The sequence below is a fragment of the Haliotis cracherodii genome, unplaced genomic scaffold, assembly GCF_022045235.1.
Source record: "Haliotis cracherodii isolate W230 unplaced genomic scaffold, xgHalCrac1.p SCAF_7, whole genome shotgun sequence".
NCBI classification, from domain to species: domain Eukaryota; kingdom Metazoa; phylum Mollusca; class Gastropoda; order Lepetellida; family Haliotidae; genus Haliotis; species Haliotis cracherodii.
Genome location: NW_027266330.1, coordinates 53,044,087 through 53,062,933, shown reverse-complemented (window position 1 = coordinate 53,062,933; position 18,847 = coordinate 53,044,087). Strand labels below are relative to the sequence as shown.

The 18,847-nt window shown below is 41.0% G+C and overlaps 2 protein-coding genes across 2 annotated transcripts in view; one reads left to right on the top strand and one right to left on the bottom strand.

Moving 5' to 3' along the window:
• The window catches only part of LOC139447564 (uncharacterized), a 190,952-nt gene that overhangs the window by 160,912 nt on the left and 11,193 nt on the right, over positions 1 to 18,847 (top strand). The window contains exon 2 of the mRNA XM_071228967.1: positions 12,083 to 12,114. The gene's annotated coding sequence lies outside the window, so the exon portion shown is untranslated. The remainder of the gene's footprint in view (positions 1 to 12,082; positions 12,115 to 18,847) is intronic.
• Positions 12,521 to 17,083, bottom strand: LOC139448988 (uncharacterized PPE family protein PPE24-like). The gene is made up of 2 exons (XM_071230481.1): positions 16,905 to 17,083; positions 12,521 to 13,904 (listed from the first exon to the last, which is right to left on the bottom strand). Exons 1-2 carry the CDS (start codon positions 17,081 to 17,083, stop codon positions 12,521 to 12,523), a joined length of 1,563 nt encoding a protein of 520 aa, XP_071086582.1.

Below are 18,847 nucleotides of genomic sequence, written 5' to 3'. Positions count from 1 at the left end.
CATTTCACACACACACACACACACACATACACACACACACACGCACGCACGCACGCACGCACATATATATATATATATATATATATATATATATATATATATATATATATATATATATGTATGTATGTATAGAAGTTTTCAGTATATATAATTGGGGCGATCGGGTAGCCTAGCGTTCGCTCGTCATGCCGAAGACCAGGGTTCGATTCCCGACATGGGTACAATGTGTGATGCCCATTGTTGGTGTCCCCCGCCGTGATATTGCTGGAATATTGCTAAAATCGTCGTAAAACCATACTCACGCAATATATATATATGACGGCGGTGTGTAAATAATCGAGTCTGGTCCAGATAATACAGTAATTGACACCATGGGCATCGATCCACGCAACTGGGATACGATGACATGCATCAACCAAGTCAGCGAGCCTGACCACCTGATCCCGTTAGTCGCCTTTTACGACAAGCTAAAGACCAATTCAAACCCCTCAAGGTTGGCAAAGTGGCATCCATTAGTTTATTCATATATAGTGTCTGAGGAAATGAAATCACGCAAACACAATTATGGGACCTAAATTACAATTTATATTGAAAAATAATGTGTGAACACAATTTTGATTCTCAACGATTTTCCATGTGAGGCCACGAACGTGTTTATTTACCGTCGTCATTTTGTCTTCCCGCTCTAAGCCATTTTTCATGACTCATTTGCTTAACGGATAACTCTTAAAACCTCTCGAGACATCTTGATGAGATGTTAAAAGCATACCTCTATCGATTTCTAGCATCTTTGTGATCATAGAGGATGAACTACACTGTCGATAGAAACGAAAGTACTGTTAATTCTTTACTTTTCCATACTTTTGATAAAATACACATTGCTTGAGTGAGTGAGTGAGTGGTGTTTTACGCCGCTTTTAGCAATATTCCAGCAATATCACGGCGGGGGACACCAGAAATGGGCTTCACACATGGAACCCATGCGGGGAATCGAACCCGGGTCTTCGGCATGACGACCGAACGTTATAAACACAAGGCTACCACACCTAGCTTGAAGATACATGTAATATCCATTTAGATAATGTATATGCATTTATATCACACAATAATTAAATGTAGCTTAGAATATTTTTCTTCAGGAACCCATGCTTGTCGTAAAGAGGCGACAAACGGGATCGGGTGGCCAGGCTCGTTGAATTGGTTGATGCATGTCATCGTATCCCAACTGCTAGATCGACGCTCACTATGTCAATCACTGGATTGTTTGGTCCAGACTCGAATATTTACTGACCGCCGTCATATAGCTGGAATATTGCTGAGTGCGGCGTTAAACAACACACAAACAAGCAAACAAAAGTATTTCATCCGATTAATGATTATTAAAAAAAAATTCCATATTCTTAAGTAATCTCTGCCAAAAGCAGAGTCGATTGGACGATTCCGACGACATCATGTGTTTATGAATCACCATCAGTTAGTGCTGATACCAGTACGCGTATCCTGCCCCAGGGGTGGCACTATTGAGTGAGTGAGTGAGTTGGGTTTAACGTCGCTTTTAACAGTATTCCAGTTATATCGCGGCGTGTCAGCCTATTGTGGGAGGAAAGCCCGAAGTGATGAAGGTCTCAGACGTTTACCACTTCGATGAAACCCACGAGCACGGGTATGGTGCTGACATACCTAGACATAATCGGGGCGAACCGGGATTCGAACCAACAATCATAGGTTTCTGGCATGCCCAAGGGACGCAACTCTGCACAGCGAATCGCGGTGCCTTAGACGACTGGACCACCCGTGCCCCTGGCACTATTGAAGACCGCTACATCCGGACCATTCATTTCCGTAACCACTTTTTATTTCAGCGACAACAGCGTCATCAACGGCATCGACAGACAAGGTATAGGAGATAAAGAGGACGACCCTACCGCGGAGTGAAGTTAACACGTCAAGGTCGTAACAGGTAACAAGTGCGAGACTTGGGACGCGTCATGATGAGAGTAGATATTGCTTGTACACAAACGGTGGTCGGCAGCGAATTTACAGACGAGTAGGTAAACATTTAGCCCCAAATTGTGTTCAGCAGGTTCAGTCATTTGGAGGCGGAAGCGTCATGGTCTGTGAAGGTATCTGTGTTGATGTCAAAACGAGGCTCGTTACTATTCAGCGAAACCTGAATTCCCAGAGATATCGGGATGACGTGTTCAGACCCGTTGTGCAACCATTCATTCAGCACCAGCCACGTGACATTGTCTTCTAGCAAGACAATGCGAGACCGCACTCGGCAAGGCTCACACAGAGTGAGTGAGTGAGTATGGTTTTACGCCGCTTTTAGCAATATTCCAGCAATATCACGGCGGGGGACACAAGAAATGGGCTTCACACATTGTACCCATGTCGGGAATCGAACCCGGATCTTCGGCGTGACGAGCGAATGCTTTAACCACTAGGCTACCCCACCGCCCCGGCTCACACAGAACTTTCTGAACAACGTGTTATTTAAGTGTTACCCTTGCCAGAATGTTCTCCTGATATCGGTGTAACCCCATCCAACATTTATGGGATCGTGACCAACAGATCAGAAGACGACCAGCGGCACCAGTCAACGCAAGATCTGGAACAATGTCTCCTTGAGGAATGGCAGCGGTTTACTCCCCAACGCCATCCGACGTTTCACGTCATCCATGCGTTGTCCTGTTCAGGCATTAATGCACAAGGTAGACATACTTGGTATTAAGTTGGTTAAGGATGTGCTTTCGGAGATTTTAAAGTCATGTTGAACGAATGTTGTGACAGGGTTATTGTTTAACTTGTCATTTTGACACCATGTGTCTTTATGTCTCAGTGGTCTCCTCCCATTAGTAAGACAGCCCAGTTGTGAGACACCTTAAAACAACAATGTCATACCTGGTTGCACATGTTAATCAGGTAATTAACCCCTATCATGAAAATGGACTTGTCTTATTATAGACAAAAGAAATGACTCAAGATGATTGATACCCTCTTTTACTTTATTTCATTCAACATTTTAATTCATCCATCCCTTAAATCCATTGTTTTAACATGTTCGCCACTTAGAGTTCAGTTCAAGTTAATATCACAGTTCACATCACAGTTCACATCGAGGTTGTCACACTGACACAACCTTAATCCATCTTCAGAAGTTTGCCAACAGCATCCGAGAACTGGAGTGGTGTCTTGACACCCTGGGATAGCTGATCCTTCAGTCTTCAAGTCGATTGTCAATCTCCTTGTACACACGCTTTCTTCCAAGTGGAGCTGCACCATGTAGTTTTTGGTTGGATAACATGAGCAGTTTTACACATTATGTTAAAGACATAAATCTAATGAAATATAACATGCTTTTGTTTTTCTTTCATAGTCTTTCAAACTCTTAGTATTCTTTCTTTTTGACATTAATTTACATGTAAAATTAACAACCTGGTCAACGAAAGTGGAATTCTTAATTTAACTCAATATAATTTAATTTAATAACAAAATCAGTGTTTGGGTATTAACAACAACATACTTAATTTAAACCCGTTTACCGACGATTCCTCAATACAAAACGGCGGTACATCAGACTCAATCGGTTACACTTCGGTCATTATCTTAAATCAACGAGACCGCGAAAAGGTGAGGTGAAATGGGGTTTAACGTCGCGTCAAAAACTATTGCACGTATATAGCGACGTGCATGCATGTGTGTGTGTGTGTGTGTGTGTGTGTGTGTGTGTGTGTGTGTGTGTGTGTGTGTGTGTGTGTGTGTGTGCTTGTACTAGTCCGGACTGATGCCGATTTAAAGTGCTAGGTAACTGAGATACCATGCTGCAGTTTAACATGAATACGCCATTCAGACACAGTATGCCGAGCCGACCAGTCCTTGTTTTAACCTCTTAATGCCTCGCGCTAGACAGACGAACAAGTACTTTTGGTATAACGTCTTTTGGTATGACGCGGCCGGGGATCGAACTACGGACCTTCCGTTCTCCGGGCGAGACCGCGACTACGTCTGTAGGAATAGAATGGGCATGAACATTCACTGGTTAAACGTACATAGATGCTATATTGAGTTAACCGAGTTTGACAGTTACATTTACATAGATGCTATATTGAGTTAACAGAGTTTGACAGTTACATTTACATAGATGCTATATTGAGTTAACAGAGTTTGACAGTTACATGTACATAGATGCTATATTGAGTTAACAGAGTTTGATAGTTACATGTACATAGATGCTATATTGAGTTAACAGAGTTTGATAGTTACATGTACATAGATGCTATATTGAGTTAACAGAGTTTGATAGTTACATGTACATAGATGCTATATTGAGTTAACAGAGTTTGACATAAGGAGTTTGCTGAACGTTCGATCTGAATTCATGCAAAATATTCATTATGTCCTTCTCTGTATGAATATTTTGTAAAGAAAAAGACTAGTGTTATTTATCTTTCCATATCTCTGACGAACTATTTTGTGCTTGAATATGTGTGAAAAGGCAATTTCGCACACTGTGTCGACAGTCCCAAAACACAAGATGGTTCCAAGAGTTATGTCCCTTGGATCGTTTATAGTAAATTTATATTGAGTTTGTTGTTTTAACTCCGCGTCATGGTCCGCATTTACTGCAGTGTTAACAAACACGCTTTCCTCCTGGGCAGACATTTATGTTTATTCGAGTCTGGTACAAACAATCCAGTGATTGACATCACGAGCATCAATTTTAGCAATAAGGATAAGATGACCTGCAAGAAACGTACAACGAAAGATGTTAACAATTACCGAGCTGTGACACTCAACAGCTGTTTTCCCAAGCTTTTTACTGCAGTGTTAACAAACACGCTTTCCTCCTCGGCAGACAATTATGTTTCTCCTCTTGGGGACATACTTGAGATATCACATGAATGCAGTTAAATCTTCATAATTTGTGGTGTCCACAAGACGAGTAAATTGCTGGACTGAAGCTCAAGTGGGATATTTATTTGGTATGTATTGCTATCAATTGTCAATTGGGGAGAGATTTTTTATTTATGTAATGATTAGTTTCATCAGAAATATGCCCAAAATAAATAGTTTGTTGAAAGTGATGAGTAAATAAATTGTTTGTTTTGTGGAAAATATCAAAACGTTAAAATAATTGTGTTAATAGGGTAAATGAAAAGATTGTTTGATGGTGCTCAGTGAATAACTCAAAAGGATTCCCATCCGATCCCACACTGCCAGAGTAAGGCGCTTAATCGCCCGCACACATAGTCATCGATCAAACCCACTAAGCCACCGAGGCAACCAAACAAACGTTAGTCCGATAACTGGTAGTTGTTAACTATCACGGCTCCCGAAAGCTATGAACACAAATAGAACATTGGCTACAATCGTGTATAGGTCCGGCAAACCAGTGGCCGACAGCATGAGCTAGGGTATGAGCTGTCCGGATATGAAGACACACATTCAGACAGACCTCACATCGTGACGTCACGACAAGGGTGGGGTGCTGGAGATCGACATATGCCGACCCTGAGTCCCAATCGGCCGACTTCACCTCTTTCTGTAACCGCCAGACCTATGATAATGGGTTCGAATCCCGGTTCGCCCCGTTTATGTTTCTAGGTTTGTCAGCACCATACCTATGCTCGTGGGTTTCACCGAAGTGGTAAACGTCTGAGACCTGCATCACTTCGGGCTTTCCTCCCACATTAAGCTGACACGCCGTGATATAACTGGAATACTGTTCAAAGCGGCGTTAAAGACAACTCACTTACAGTAACCGCAAAGAAAATACGATTGTGAGTGTAGGAAATGGGGCAACTTACCCGATGCAGTAAACTGGCCTCCACGTAAACACGCTCGCGGATATTTTGTCTTACATTTACGGTGTTACTTATTTAGAAGTTCGTATCCTAAATATATTCAAAGGCTACTCGTTACAACTTTTTAAAATCAAGTTCCAACATGGTGATTGTAAACAAAAGCACGAGGGTAGGAGGTCAGAGTGATCATGGCTAACATTGAACTACAAACGGCTGCTTCTGTCACCTAAGATGCAATGTTTTGTTTGTTTGTTATTTATCTCCGCACTCAGCAATATTCCAGATATATCGAGTGTAATTATCCTAGAACTGACACACTCCAGAGTGTAATTATCCTAGAACTTACATACACTAAAGTCACATTATCCTAGAGCTGACACACTCTAGAGTAAAAATGCCCCAATATCAAATCACTGCACTCTCAGGATCAAAACACTTCCTTCGTGATATAGTTAATCCACGTCTTAGGATCAAATCAATCTCCCCGGAGAAGGATGCAAAATACATATATATTCATTTGGAAATAATATAACTCAAAAGGGGTACAAAATGTCACAATAATTATCAATAAGGATGTTACACATCAATCGGTTTGTTGTATTAAAGCTATAAGTCCCAAATACATAATCAATACTTCAGCTAGCATATTTTGTATTGCTTTCTTCAGAAGTTTTTTTTTCTAGTTACATTTTACCTCTCTCAAAATCACTCCTCGCAAGTCGGAAACTGTGAAATGCGTCTGATTTTATGACCGCTTCACTGCGCACTGACACAACTGACAACACTGTCGCCTTGCTTCACTGCGCACTGACACAACTGACAACACTGTCGCCTTGCTTCACTGCGCACTGACACAACTGACAACACTGTCGCCTTGCTTCACTGCGCACTGACACAACTGACAACACTGTCGCCTTGCTTCACTGCGCACTGACACAACTGACAACGCTGTCGCCTGGCTTCACTACGCACTGACACAACTGACAACACTGTCGGATTGCTTCACTGCGCACTGACACAACTGACAACACTGTCGCCTTGCTTCACTGCGCACTGACATGACACAACTGACAACACTGTCTGATTGCTTCACTGCGCACTGACACAACTAACAACACTGTCGGATTGCTTCACTGACTCGTCGTCCGATCAAATAAGGGACAATTCTTCGATTCTGAAGGGTAAAGATTTGGCAGGCAGGGCAGCCAAGAGTCTTCTACTGTAATTTCAAATTTCAATCATGCACAAAACGTTAAAACTAGCACGTCCGCCTCTTTCCAAATTTTAAATTGTTACGTAATTATCAACAACTAAATAAGTAGGTCAGGCCATTCCATGTAGGTAGTGTTGGCAGGGGTTTTTCTTTTACTTCACAATGTTCGGTTTCAATGAAATTTACAGACTATCAATAGGGGCTAACATTCATCTAATTCTCAAACACAGTTTGTTTATCCCTTAAATGTAAAGAAACGCGTAGAAGCTCAAAAAACTGAGGAAAACACGAATGTATACCGTGTTAGGTTTTTATGAAATTGAATATTGAAAGAACTGTTGTTTAATTTGATTATGTTTGTTAAACAATCACTTATTCCTGCAACAGTTTGTAAAAAGTAATCTGTGTAAAAGTACACTGGTTCAATAAATAATGAAAAGTATTTGCAAATATATTGTTTGTCAACGATAAGATATCTAAGACACTCATCCGCAGGTTTGTATAATGCCAAAAACTTTTTTTTTCAATTTGTAAAAGTTTTAAAAAAATCTTCAAAAATAAAATCATGTAGAGGTATTTTTTTAGTGCTATATTCCAGCTATAAAACGGCGGTCTATAAATAATAGAGCCTGGACCAGACAATCCAGTGACTGACGTCAGGCGCCTCGATCTACACAGTTTGGACACGATGACATGCATCAACCAAGTCAGCGGACCATGTCTAACCTGGAACTTTACGGAGATCAGCAACAACAACAATTATTACTGTTAATAAAATAGTTGTTGTTTAACGCCTCACTCAGCAATACCCCAGCTCTATGACTGCGGTCTGTAAATAATTGAGTCTGGACCAGACAATCCAGTGATTGACATCATGGGCATAGTCGCGTTTACGGTTGGTTGGTTTGTTGTTTAACGCCGCACTCAGCAATGTTCCAGCCATATGACGGCGGTCTGTAAATAATCGTGTCTGGACCAGACAATCCAGTGATTAATATCATGAGCATCGATCCACGCAATTGGGATTGATGACATGCATCAACCAAGTCAGCGAGCCTGACCACTCGATCCCGTTAGTCGCCTTTTGCGACAAGCGTAGTCACCTTTTACAGCAAGACCTATTCTACCCCGGAATCTTCACGGGTCTCGCGTTTACGGCAAGAATGGGTTGCTGAAGACCTATTCTTCACGTAGTAGTAGTAGTAGTAGTAGTAGTAGTAGTAGTAGTTTGGAAAATACTCGATTATGATGGGCAAATCAATCCGTGTAAGATTTGTACAACATGACGTAGAATTTCTTTTTAAATGGTTATGGAACCTAAGTAAATATTTTTATTTCGAGCAGTCTTCGCAACAGGGATGATGAGTGCCGCCAGTTTGGGTAGGATGTAATGTAATAGTCACGTGAACTAGTGAAACAAGTAATACCTTCAGATGCGGTCCGATATGACGTGTCGCGTCCTGAAATAACTTTTTTAACTGCCAGAAGCTGCTTTAAAATATAAAACAACGAAATGTCAATTTGTATGTACCTGTCTAATATTCACCAAACTAACATATTTTCATTATTTTAATTTTTAAAAATATTTACTTTCTTTGTATTCTATGTAAAATTGTCTCTCTTAGTTCCGTATATAACGGCTCAATATTGTACTGGATTATATTTGTTACTGTCTGTGTGTCCGTCTGTCTGTTTGTCCTCATAACAGTCACCTTTTTCAAATTCAAAAGTACATGAAAACACTAATGCAGCACTTAGACACCAAAACATGAGTGAGTGAGCATGGTTTCACGCCACTTTTAGCAATATTCCAGCAATATCACGGCGGGGACAAAAGAAATGGACTTCACATATTGTACCCCCAAAACGTTGAGAAATACAATGGCGGTGAGCACTGGACTCTTCTCACAGCGCCAACAGGAAAAAATGTACGTTATCCATGTCATACTGTCACATTCCACGTGTTTCGAAACATCGACTCACTCACTCACTCACTCACTCACTCACTCACTTTTACTTAATAACTTTTACTTGACCGCCTCCTTGGTGTAGTGGTAGAGCGTCCGCCAGGAGAGCAGAAAGTCCGGGGTTCGATCCCCGGCCGCTTCATACCAAAAGACGTTAAAAGATGATATTAACGTATCTGGTGTGAACTTAACGTATCTGATGTTAAGTTAACGCATTTGATATGATGTTAACGTATCTGATGTTAAGTTAACGCATTTGATATGAAGTTAACGTATATGATGTTAAGTTAACGCATTTGATGTAGCATTAACGCATTTGGTGTTAAATAAACGTATCTGGTGTGAACTTAACGTATCTGATGTTAAGTTAACGCATGCATCTGATGTTAAGTTAACGTATATGATGTGAAGTTAACGCATCTGATGTTAAATTAACGCATTTGATGTTAAGTTAACGCATTTGATGTTAAGTTAACGCATCTGATGTTAAGTTAACGCATTTGATGTAGCATTTACGCATTTGGTGTTAAATTAACGTATCTGGTGTGAACTTAACGTATCTGATGTTAAGTTAACGCATTTGATATGAAGTTAACGTATCTGATGTTAAGTTAACGTATCTGATGTGACGTTAACGCATCTGATGTGAAGTTAACACATCCAATATAGAGTCAACGTATCTGATGTTAAGTTAACACATTTGATATGAAGTTAACGTATATGATGTTAAGTTTACGCATTTGATGTGGAGTTAACGCATCTGATGTTAAGTTAACGCATTTGATGTGAAGTTAACGCATCTGATGTTAAGTTAACGCATCTGATGTTAAGTTAACGCATTTGATGTTGCATTAACGCATCTGATGTTAAGTTAACGCATTTGATATGAAGTTAACGTATATGATGTTAAGTTTACGCATTTGATGTGGAGTTAACGCATCTGATGTTAAGTTAACGCATTTGATGTGAAGTTAACGCATCTGATGTTAAGTTAACGCATCTGATGTTAAGTTAACGCATTTGATGTTGCATTAACGCATCTGATGTTAAGTTAACGCATTTGGTATGAAGTTAACGTATATGATGTTAAGTTTACGCATTTGATGTGGAGTTAACGCATCTGATGTTAAGTTAACGCATTTGATGTGAAGTTAACGCATCTGATGTTAAGTTAACGCATCTGATGTTAAGTTAACGCATTTGATGTTGCATTAACGCATCTGATGTTAAGTTAACGCATTTGATGTGAAGTTAACATCTGATGCCAAGTTAACGCATCTAATGTTCAATGAACGTATATGTCTGTTTAACGTATTATATGTCATTTTAACGCATCCGATGTCAACTCCCCGAAAAGACAAAATGCAAAAGCCATTTTAATTTGATAACACAAATGTCATTTTTTTCATGACCCTCCCCAAATATGTGTTTTAATTTTTATGACCCTTCTCAGAGATTGACATACTTTTCGGTGACCCTCCCCTGATGCCCTCTGACCCACCCATCCCATTAATATATGACCGGTCCCCGATCAGAAATGATACCGCATAATTTGGAATATTTTATAATACATCCCTGTGTAAATGTATTTGTCATTTTGAGATATTTCTTCTAAAACAAAATCTGAAGAGTAAAATACAATTGAAACTCTTTGATAGAAACAAGCAACTACATTTAATTTGAAAAATCGCCTCAGAAAACGTGTGCAAAATCTATATTTGCATCGTTTAGTGCTATAGCATTAAGCAGCTCTCACACTTTGCCGAGGTGGTTGCCTAGCTCTACCGAGCCTAACTCGGTTAGGACTCAGGAAGAGACTACATATATATACGAGTATCATACGAGTGTGTTACGAGCCTCATAGGAGTCCAATAGGAGTCCAATAGGAGTCTATTAAGAGTTGCATACGAGTACAACGTTCTCGATACGAGCTGTACGAGTTGGGTACGACTTTGGTACGAGGTGGCTACGAGCTGCTAAATAATTCGGCGGGAATTACACTCGTACAGCGCGTATTAGACTCGGTCAACTCGGCAATAAATTTTGCAGACGATCCTCATGCGAGTTCTGTACGAGCGCCTCGAGGTCACCACGAGGGTACTACGAGTAGGACGAGTGTGTTACGAGTTTGTTACGAGTTTACTAAGAGTTGGCTGGCGGACCGACTATTTTGAGCAGTTCCAAAACATTCGTCACCACTCGCCCCTTTCCGTAACATGCAAGCGTTTGTCCCGGAATAACACGAGTTGGTCAGGAATGGTTCCAAAACTCTCATAGATCAGTACGAGGTATCCCGAGTTACCCCGAGTTTAGTACGACCCCGCTACGAGCTACATGCGAGTAGCCCCGAGTCAGCTCGGGTCCATACTCGGGACGCAACTCGGCAAAGTGTGAGAGCCCCTTTACACTAAGAGCTGGGCGGAGGGGGAAATACAACGATGTCGGGAGTACTTTCACCGAATACGCTCTGAAAGGTGTGCATGGGCGTGAGACACAGATTCATATTACACCAGTAGTAAAAATGGCGCCCGTTATGACGTCATAGAAGAAGAAAATAAACTTTCGCCCAAGGCCACACTGACGTATCACGCATACCCACGACCGAATTATAAAACAACACTGATTTGTAACAATAAATATCGTATCATCCATCAATCGACGATGCCATTCAAAACGGGCAGGGACCTCACCACGCTCTCGAAATTCCTTCAATGGAATGAGGCGTGTTTGGCCTATCTCAACATAGGCGTTTCCCTATAGTGACGCGGGGAGAAGAACGTGTAACCGAACACGCATTTCTCCGTGAAATCCTTGATAAAGTAAGCGACCGCGTTTCCATACAGCCTAAATGGTTCCAGATGGCAATGTGATTATCAGCATCCCCCGCTCCCAACTATTGCTTGAGCGTGGTCAAACTGTGCTTGTTATCAAGCAGAAAGCTAAATAATACCCACTTCCAATACACTTAGCCTATTCATTGCAAGAACTGGCGTTGCGAGACTAGCCTGCCACTGATCAACACGTGATTTCTGTGTGCGGAGGAAATATTGGCAGAAGAGCTTGTTTACTTTGAAGAATTGGTTTGTTTACATTCCGAACAGATTTTCTCTAAAGGCTGTGGATACTCGTGAGTACACAACTAACAGTTCCTGTATTCTAAATTTCATTACTACCATGCCAGCGTCTTCGCTGCTTTCTGGCTCTGGGTTATATAAAGGGACTTACTTTCAAACATTTGACCTTGACTGAGACTTAGGCACCGTGCTCTGGTTTACTTATTGTGAGGATTTTATTTCATGTCCAAATGCGACACAAGGCCAAGTCACATAACGTCAGGCTTATCCTAATGAATCTGTTCCCTTTATACTGTATAGCATAAGTTCCCGGGGAAATGGAACTCTGAGGATGATATCAACAACAACAACACCACCACCAACAACATGATTCTTTCATGTCTGTGTCATATATATTTACTGTTTAATATGGTTCATGAAACGGGAACGTATTGGGCGCGGGGGCAGAGACGACTGGGGCTACATGGGGGTAACGAGGAGGAGGGGGTACGAAATACAGACGTTTAGAGGACATGAGTACTCAGTAACGGTGTTGAGAACCTTAGAATAGAGAGTTACGGAGTAGGGAGGTATGGTGTAAGGAGGTATGGAGTAGGGAGGTATGGAGTAGGGAGGTATGGTGTAAGGAGGTTTGGAGTAGGGAGGTATGGTGTAAGGAGGTTTGGAGTAGGGAGGTATGGAGTAGGGAGGTATGGTGTAAGGAGGTATGGAGTAGGGAGGTATGGAGTAGGGAGGTATGGTGTAAGGAGGTTTGGAGTAGGGAGGTATGGAGTAGGGAGGTATGGTGTAAGGAGGTATGGAGTAGGGAGGTATGGTGTAAGGAGGTTTGGAGTAGGGAGGTATGGAGTAGGGAGGTATGGTGTAAGGAGGTATGGAGTAGGGAGGTATGGTGTAAGGAGGTTTGGAGTAGGGAGGTATGGAGTAGGGAGGTTTGGAGTAGGGAGGTATGGAGTAGGGAGGTATGGTGTAAGGAGGTATGGAGTAGGGAGGTATGGTGTAAGGAGGTTTGGAGTAGGGAGGTATGGAGTAGGGAGGTATGGTGTAAGGAGGTATGGAGTAGGGAGGTATGGTGTAAGGAGGTTTGGAGTAGGGAGGTATGGAGTAGGGAGGTATGGTGTAAGGAGGTATGGAGTAGGGAGGTATGGTGTAAGGAGGTATGGAGTAGGGAGGTATGGAGTAGGGAGGTATGGTGTAAGGAGGTATGGAGTAGGGAGGTATGGTGTAAGGAGGTATGGAGTAGGGAGGTATGGTGTAAGGAGGTATGGAGTAGGGAGGTATGGAGTAGGGAGGTATGGAGTAGGGAGGTATGGTGTAAGGAGGTATGGAGTAGGGAGGTATGGTGTAAGGAGGTTTGGAGTAGGGAGGTATGGAGTAGGGAGGTTTGGAGTAGGGAGGTATGGAGTAGGGAGGTATGGTGTAAGGAGGTATGGAGTAGGGAGGTATGGTGTAAGGAGGTATGGAGTAGGGAGGTATGGTGTAAGGAGGTATGGAGTAGGGAAGTACGGAAAGGTACGGAATAGAGAGATACGAGTAGAGAGGTACGGAGGAGAGAGGTACGAAGTAGAAAGGTACGGAGGAGAGAGGTACGAAGTAGAAAGGTACGGAGGAGAGAGGTACGAAGTAGAAAGGTACGGAGGAGAGAGGTACGAAGTAGAGAGGTACGGAGTATAAGAGGTACGAAGCAGAGAGGGACGGAGTATAGAGTTCGGAGGAGAGAGGTACGGAGTAGAGAGGGACGGAGTATAGAGGTAGGAAGTAGGGAGGTACGGAGTAGCGAGGTACGGAGTAGAGAGATTGTAAGGAGGTACGGAGTAGGTAGGTATGGAGTAGGGAGGTATATCCACTTTATTCAGATGTATTGTAGGCCATAGGCCCATGATACAATGGTTACAGTGTGGTGATGGGAACTGGAGATCCCAACAGACTTTGCCTTAGGTTCATAGCTTTTAGAATATACATTGCTAGTTTCTTAACAGTAAATGGGTTGGTGGATGACATTAAAATATTGTACTTATGTCTTGTCGGGAACTCATAATAATTCAAGGATATATATTCTGACCTCCAAATTTGATAACAATCGCAAATTAAAATAAAGTGATACTCATTTTCGATATAATCATGTTTACAAACAGTACAAACTCTTTCTTCTCTAGGTTCCTTATTATGTCTACCTGATTCAATTCTTAGATGATGAGAACTACATCTGAAACGAGCCATAATACTTCTAAATTTATCACATGATAGCCTTGTACATTTCAACACCAAATGTTTGCTTATACAAAGAATAATAATATGATTTCGAACTTTCACGTATAGCTGAATGCCAGTCTTGTTGGTACGATAATTTTAGCCTCACAAAAAAATCCTTTATAAACAAAGGTATATTTGCAACACACTGTTGATCCCATACAAAACCAAATCCTGTTGACACAATAATGTGTCTAATTTTGGAAACCCAGTTTACTTTACCATTACCTACAGCTTGCAGTTGCATATTATAGCATTTCTTTACATATCTAGATTCTGGCATTTTCAAAATTTTGCACCAATATTTAACAAATCTTTTATAAGCATAAATGTATAGAGGATATCGGCCACATTCACCTCTTATAACGTGATTTGAGGTGGAGACCTTAACACCTAAAAAGCGCTTACAAGCCATCATGTGGATACTTTCAATATCATTACAAACTTCAGGACTCAGACCCCATATTTCTGCTCCATATAGCAAAATTGGGCTAATTTTGGTATCAAATATTTTAAAAAATAAATCAAAGGGTATGGGCTTAAAGTTGGACAGAGATTTCAGTATGCCACATAGTACTTTCTTAGCTTGTAGTGCTGCAACCTTAACATGTTTACCCCATGATAAAGTTCTTGTAAAAGATAAACTTAAATATTTGTACGAGGTTACACACTCAAGACTTGAACCATCAAAATCCCATTTCTCATACTTTGATAAAACACCACCTTTTTAAAAAAAAATGACCTTAGTTTTTTCCAGATTAACACACAAATGGTAGGTATCACAAAAATATTTTAGCGTATCAATACGTTTCTGAAGACCATAAACAGTGTCAGAAAGCAAAACAACATCATCTGCAAATAATAACAAAAATAGTTGAATAAGTTCAGGATGAAGCTGTTTCCCTTTTGAACAAGATAATTCTATATCCATTGCCAACTCATTTATAAGCAGAGAAAATAATAATGGACTTCAGATGCATCCCTGCCTTAAGCCAAGAGGACAATGAAATTCTTCAGAGAAAATATTATTTGACCTTACACTAGCCTTAACACACTTATATATAGACTTTAAAGAAAGTAAAAACATGGTGGATACACCCTGCTGCATTAATATAGACCACAATTTAGACCGATCAACAAGGTCAAAAGCCTTTTTAAAATCTACAAATAATGCGTAAATTTTGCCATGCTTTTTAGCTAAATAACGCTGAATGACTGCTTGTAAAATATAAATGTTGTCTATTGTACTGTATTCTTTCCGAAAACTTGCTTGGGATTCCACAAATTTATCATATGCACTGGATCAAAAGGATAACCTGTTATATAAAATTGAAGTATAAAGTTTACTAAATACACTCAATAAAGTTATTCCTCTATAATTATTGGGTAGGGGGGTATCACCTTTCTTATGTAATGGAATTATTATGCCAGTACACCAAGATTGTGGAAAATTACCTGTGTCAAAAATAATATTAAAAACAAGTTCAATATATGGGACTAAAATATCCTGAGCAGCCACAAAGAACTCTGGTATTATATGATCCAACCCTGCAGACTTTGAACATTTAAGCTGTGAAATTGCTTTTAGTATTTTCTCTCGGGAGATAGGAGAATCTAGAATATTCTTAGAGACATCATCAGTTAAGGTATTTACACATGGTTCAACTACGTCATCAAAACACTCGTTGTCAACTTCACCATCATCTTCATGTGGGTCTGACGAATAAACAGAACTATTAAACAAATCATTAAAATGCTCATACCACATAATTGTAGATATAGGTGATATATTATCACTAGATGATGAACAATATCTCAATATTCTCCAAAAATCTTTAGCATTATTAATGTGTGACAATAATTTAACTCTAATCTTCTCAGCATAAAGTCTCTTTTTGTTCCTAAGAATAGATGTGTACAGATTACGGGCTGTAATAAAGTTCTGAAGAGATATATTGTCCCTGAGTTTTCTGAATACTTTCAAAAGTCTATCTCTTTCCATCCTGGAGTAAACACATTCCTTATCATACCAAGGTTGTGACTTCGGTTTTATGAACAGATCCCTTTTCATACAGTCAGCTGCGGAGCATATAGCTGTGGTAAGTTTGTCTATAGCTGCCTATAGAGATCCAACAATTTTCGGCCATATTTGTTGATTTTTTTGTCACATGACTGCCTAGTAATATTGAGACTATCACACATAAAATCAAAGAAATTTATATTTAAGTGTTCGGCTATATCATCATTTACAAAATACACATCTGTGCCTGTCCTTTTTCATGAACAAATAAGGGCTTATTAAATTCAATGAATACCGCATTTTCACCAATATGCACATACTTTATAAAAGATTTTAATGATTTTCTAATTAATAGTGAAATTCCGCCTGATAAACGTCCAGACTGGGCAGTTTTGATAGCATTTACATTAAAAGCAATATAATCTGTGAATACATCCACAAATTCAATGTCTTTTACCCAAGTCTCTGTGAGTCCAATAATGTCGAATGTATCGACAAAAGAAATGAAGTTATTGTCAACAATCCGCTGACATTCCAAAAAAGAAAGTTTAATCTTTGTGCACACTTGTCACAAACGTCACCATGGGCTCGGCCACACCCCTATTTCCCGGATCCTTCCTCATGGTGATGCTGAGCGTGAGATCTAAGACGTCTACGACTTTCATCACCACCTCCATGAACATTAGTAGACTCATTTGCAGATCCATCTTTCGAGGTAGACTGACTGTCACCTTCTTTGACAACCAGCCTTCCATATTTATAGTAGCCCAATTTATACGGAAAGTTACGGAATTGATAGATACAAGTAGAGAGGTACGGATGGAGAGGTAGGGAGTAGAGAGGTACAGAGTAGAGAGGTACGAAGTAGAAACGTACGGAGGAGAAAGGTACGGAGAAGAGAGGTACGAAGTAGAGAGGTACGGAGAAGAGAGGTACGAAGTAGGGAGGTACGGAGTAGAGAGTAAGGGAAAAGAGAGTTACGGAGTAGAGAGGTACGGAGTAGAGAGGTACGGAGTAGAAAGGTACGGAGTTGAGAGTTACGGAGTAGAGAGTTACGGAGTAGAGAGGTACGGAGTAGAGAGTTACGGAGTAGAGAGATAGTAAGGAGGTACGGAGTAGGGAGGTATGGAGTAGAGAGTTACGGAGTAGAGAGATAGTAAGGAGGTACGGAGTAGGAAGGTATGGAGTAGGGAGGTACGGAGTAGAGAGTTACGGAGTAGGGAGGTATGGAGTACAGAGGTATGGAGTAGGGAGGTACGGAGTAGGGAGGTACGGAGTAGAGAGTTACGGAGTAGAGAGTTACGGAGTAGAGAGATAGTAAGGAGGTACGGAGTAGGAAGGTATGGAGTAGGGAGGTACGGAGTAGAGAGTTACGGAGTAGAGAGTTACGGAGTAGAGAGGTACGGAGTAGAGAGTTACGGAGTAGAGAGATAGTAAGGAGGTCCGGAGTAGGGGGGTATGGAGTAGAGAGGTATGGAGTAGGGAGGTACGGAGTAGAGAGGTACGGAGTAGAGAGGTACGGAGTAGAGAGATAGTAAGGAGGTACGGAGTAGGGAGGTACGGAGTAGGGAGGTACGGAGTAGAGAGATAGTAAGGAGGTACGGAGTAGGGGGGTATGGAGTAGAGAGGTATGGAGTAGAGAGGTATGGTGTAGGGAGGTACGGAGTAGAGATTGTAAGGAGGTACGGAGTAGAGAGATTGTAAGGAGGTACGGAGTAGAGAGATTGTAAGGAGGTACGGAGTAGAGAGGTTGTAAGGAGGTGTGAAGTAGAGAGATTGTAAGGAGGTACGGAGTAGATAGATTGTAAGGAGGTACGGAGTAGAGAGACTGTAAGGAGGTACTGAGTAGACAGATTGTAAGGAGGTACGCAGTAGAGAGATTGTAAGAAGGTACGCAGTATAGAGATTGTAAGGAGGTACGGAGTAGAGAGATTGTAAGAAGGTACGCAGTATTGAGATTGTAAGGAGGTACGGAGTAGAGAGATTGTAAGGAAGGTACGCAGTATTGAGATTGTAAGGAGGTACGGAGTAGAGAGATTGTAAGGAAGGTACGCAGAATAGAGATTGTAAGGAGGTACGGAGTAGAGAGATTGTAAGGAAGGTACGCAGTATTGAGATTGTAAGGAGGTACGGAGTAGAGAGATTGTAAGGAGGTACGGAGTAGAGAGATTGTAAGGAGGTACGGAGTAGGGAGGTACGGAGTATAGAGATTGTAAGGAGGTACGGAGTAGAGAGATTGTAAGGAAGGTACGCAGTATTGAGATTGTAAGGAGGTACGGAGTAGAGAGATTGTAAGGAGGTACGGAGTAGAGAGATTGTAAGGAGGTACGCAGTAGAGAGATTGTAAGAAGGTACGCAGTATAGAGATTGTAAGGAGGTACGGAGTAGAGAGATTGTAAGAAGGTACGCAGTATTGAGATTGTAAGGAGGTACGGAGTAGAGAGATTGTAAGGAAGGTACGCAGTATTGAGATTGTAAGGAGGTACGGAGTAGAGAGATTGTAAGGAAGGTACGCAGAA

Coding starts and splice junctions, on each gene's coding strand:
- LOC139448988 (XM_071230481.1), bottom strand. CDS start 17,083: ATGGAAGGCTGGTTGTCAAAGAAGGTGACAGTCAGTCTACCTCGAAAG. Junction 13,905..16,904: donor GTGGCCGAGCCCATGGTGAC/GTTTGTGACAAG, acceptor ATCTGAATAAAG/TGGATATACCTCCCTACTCC.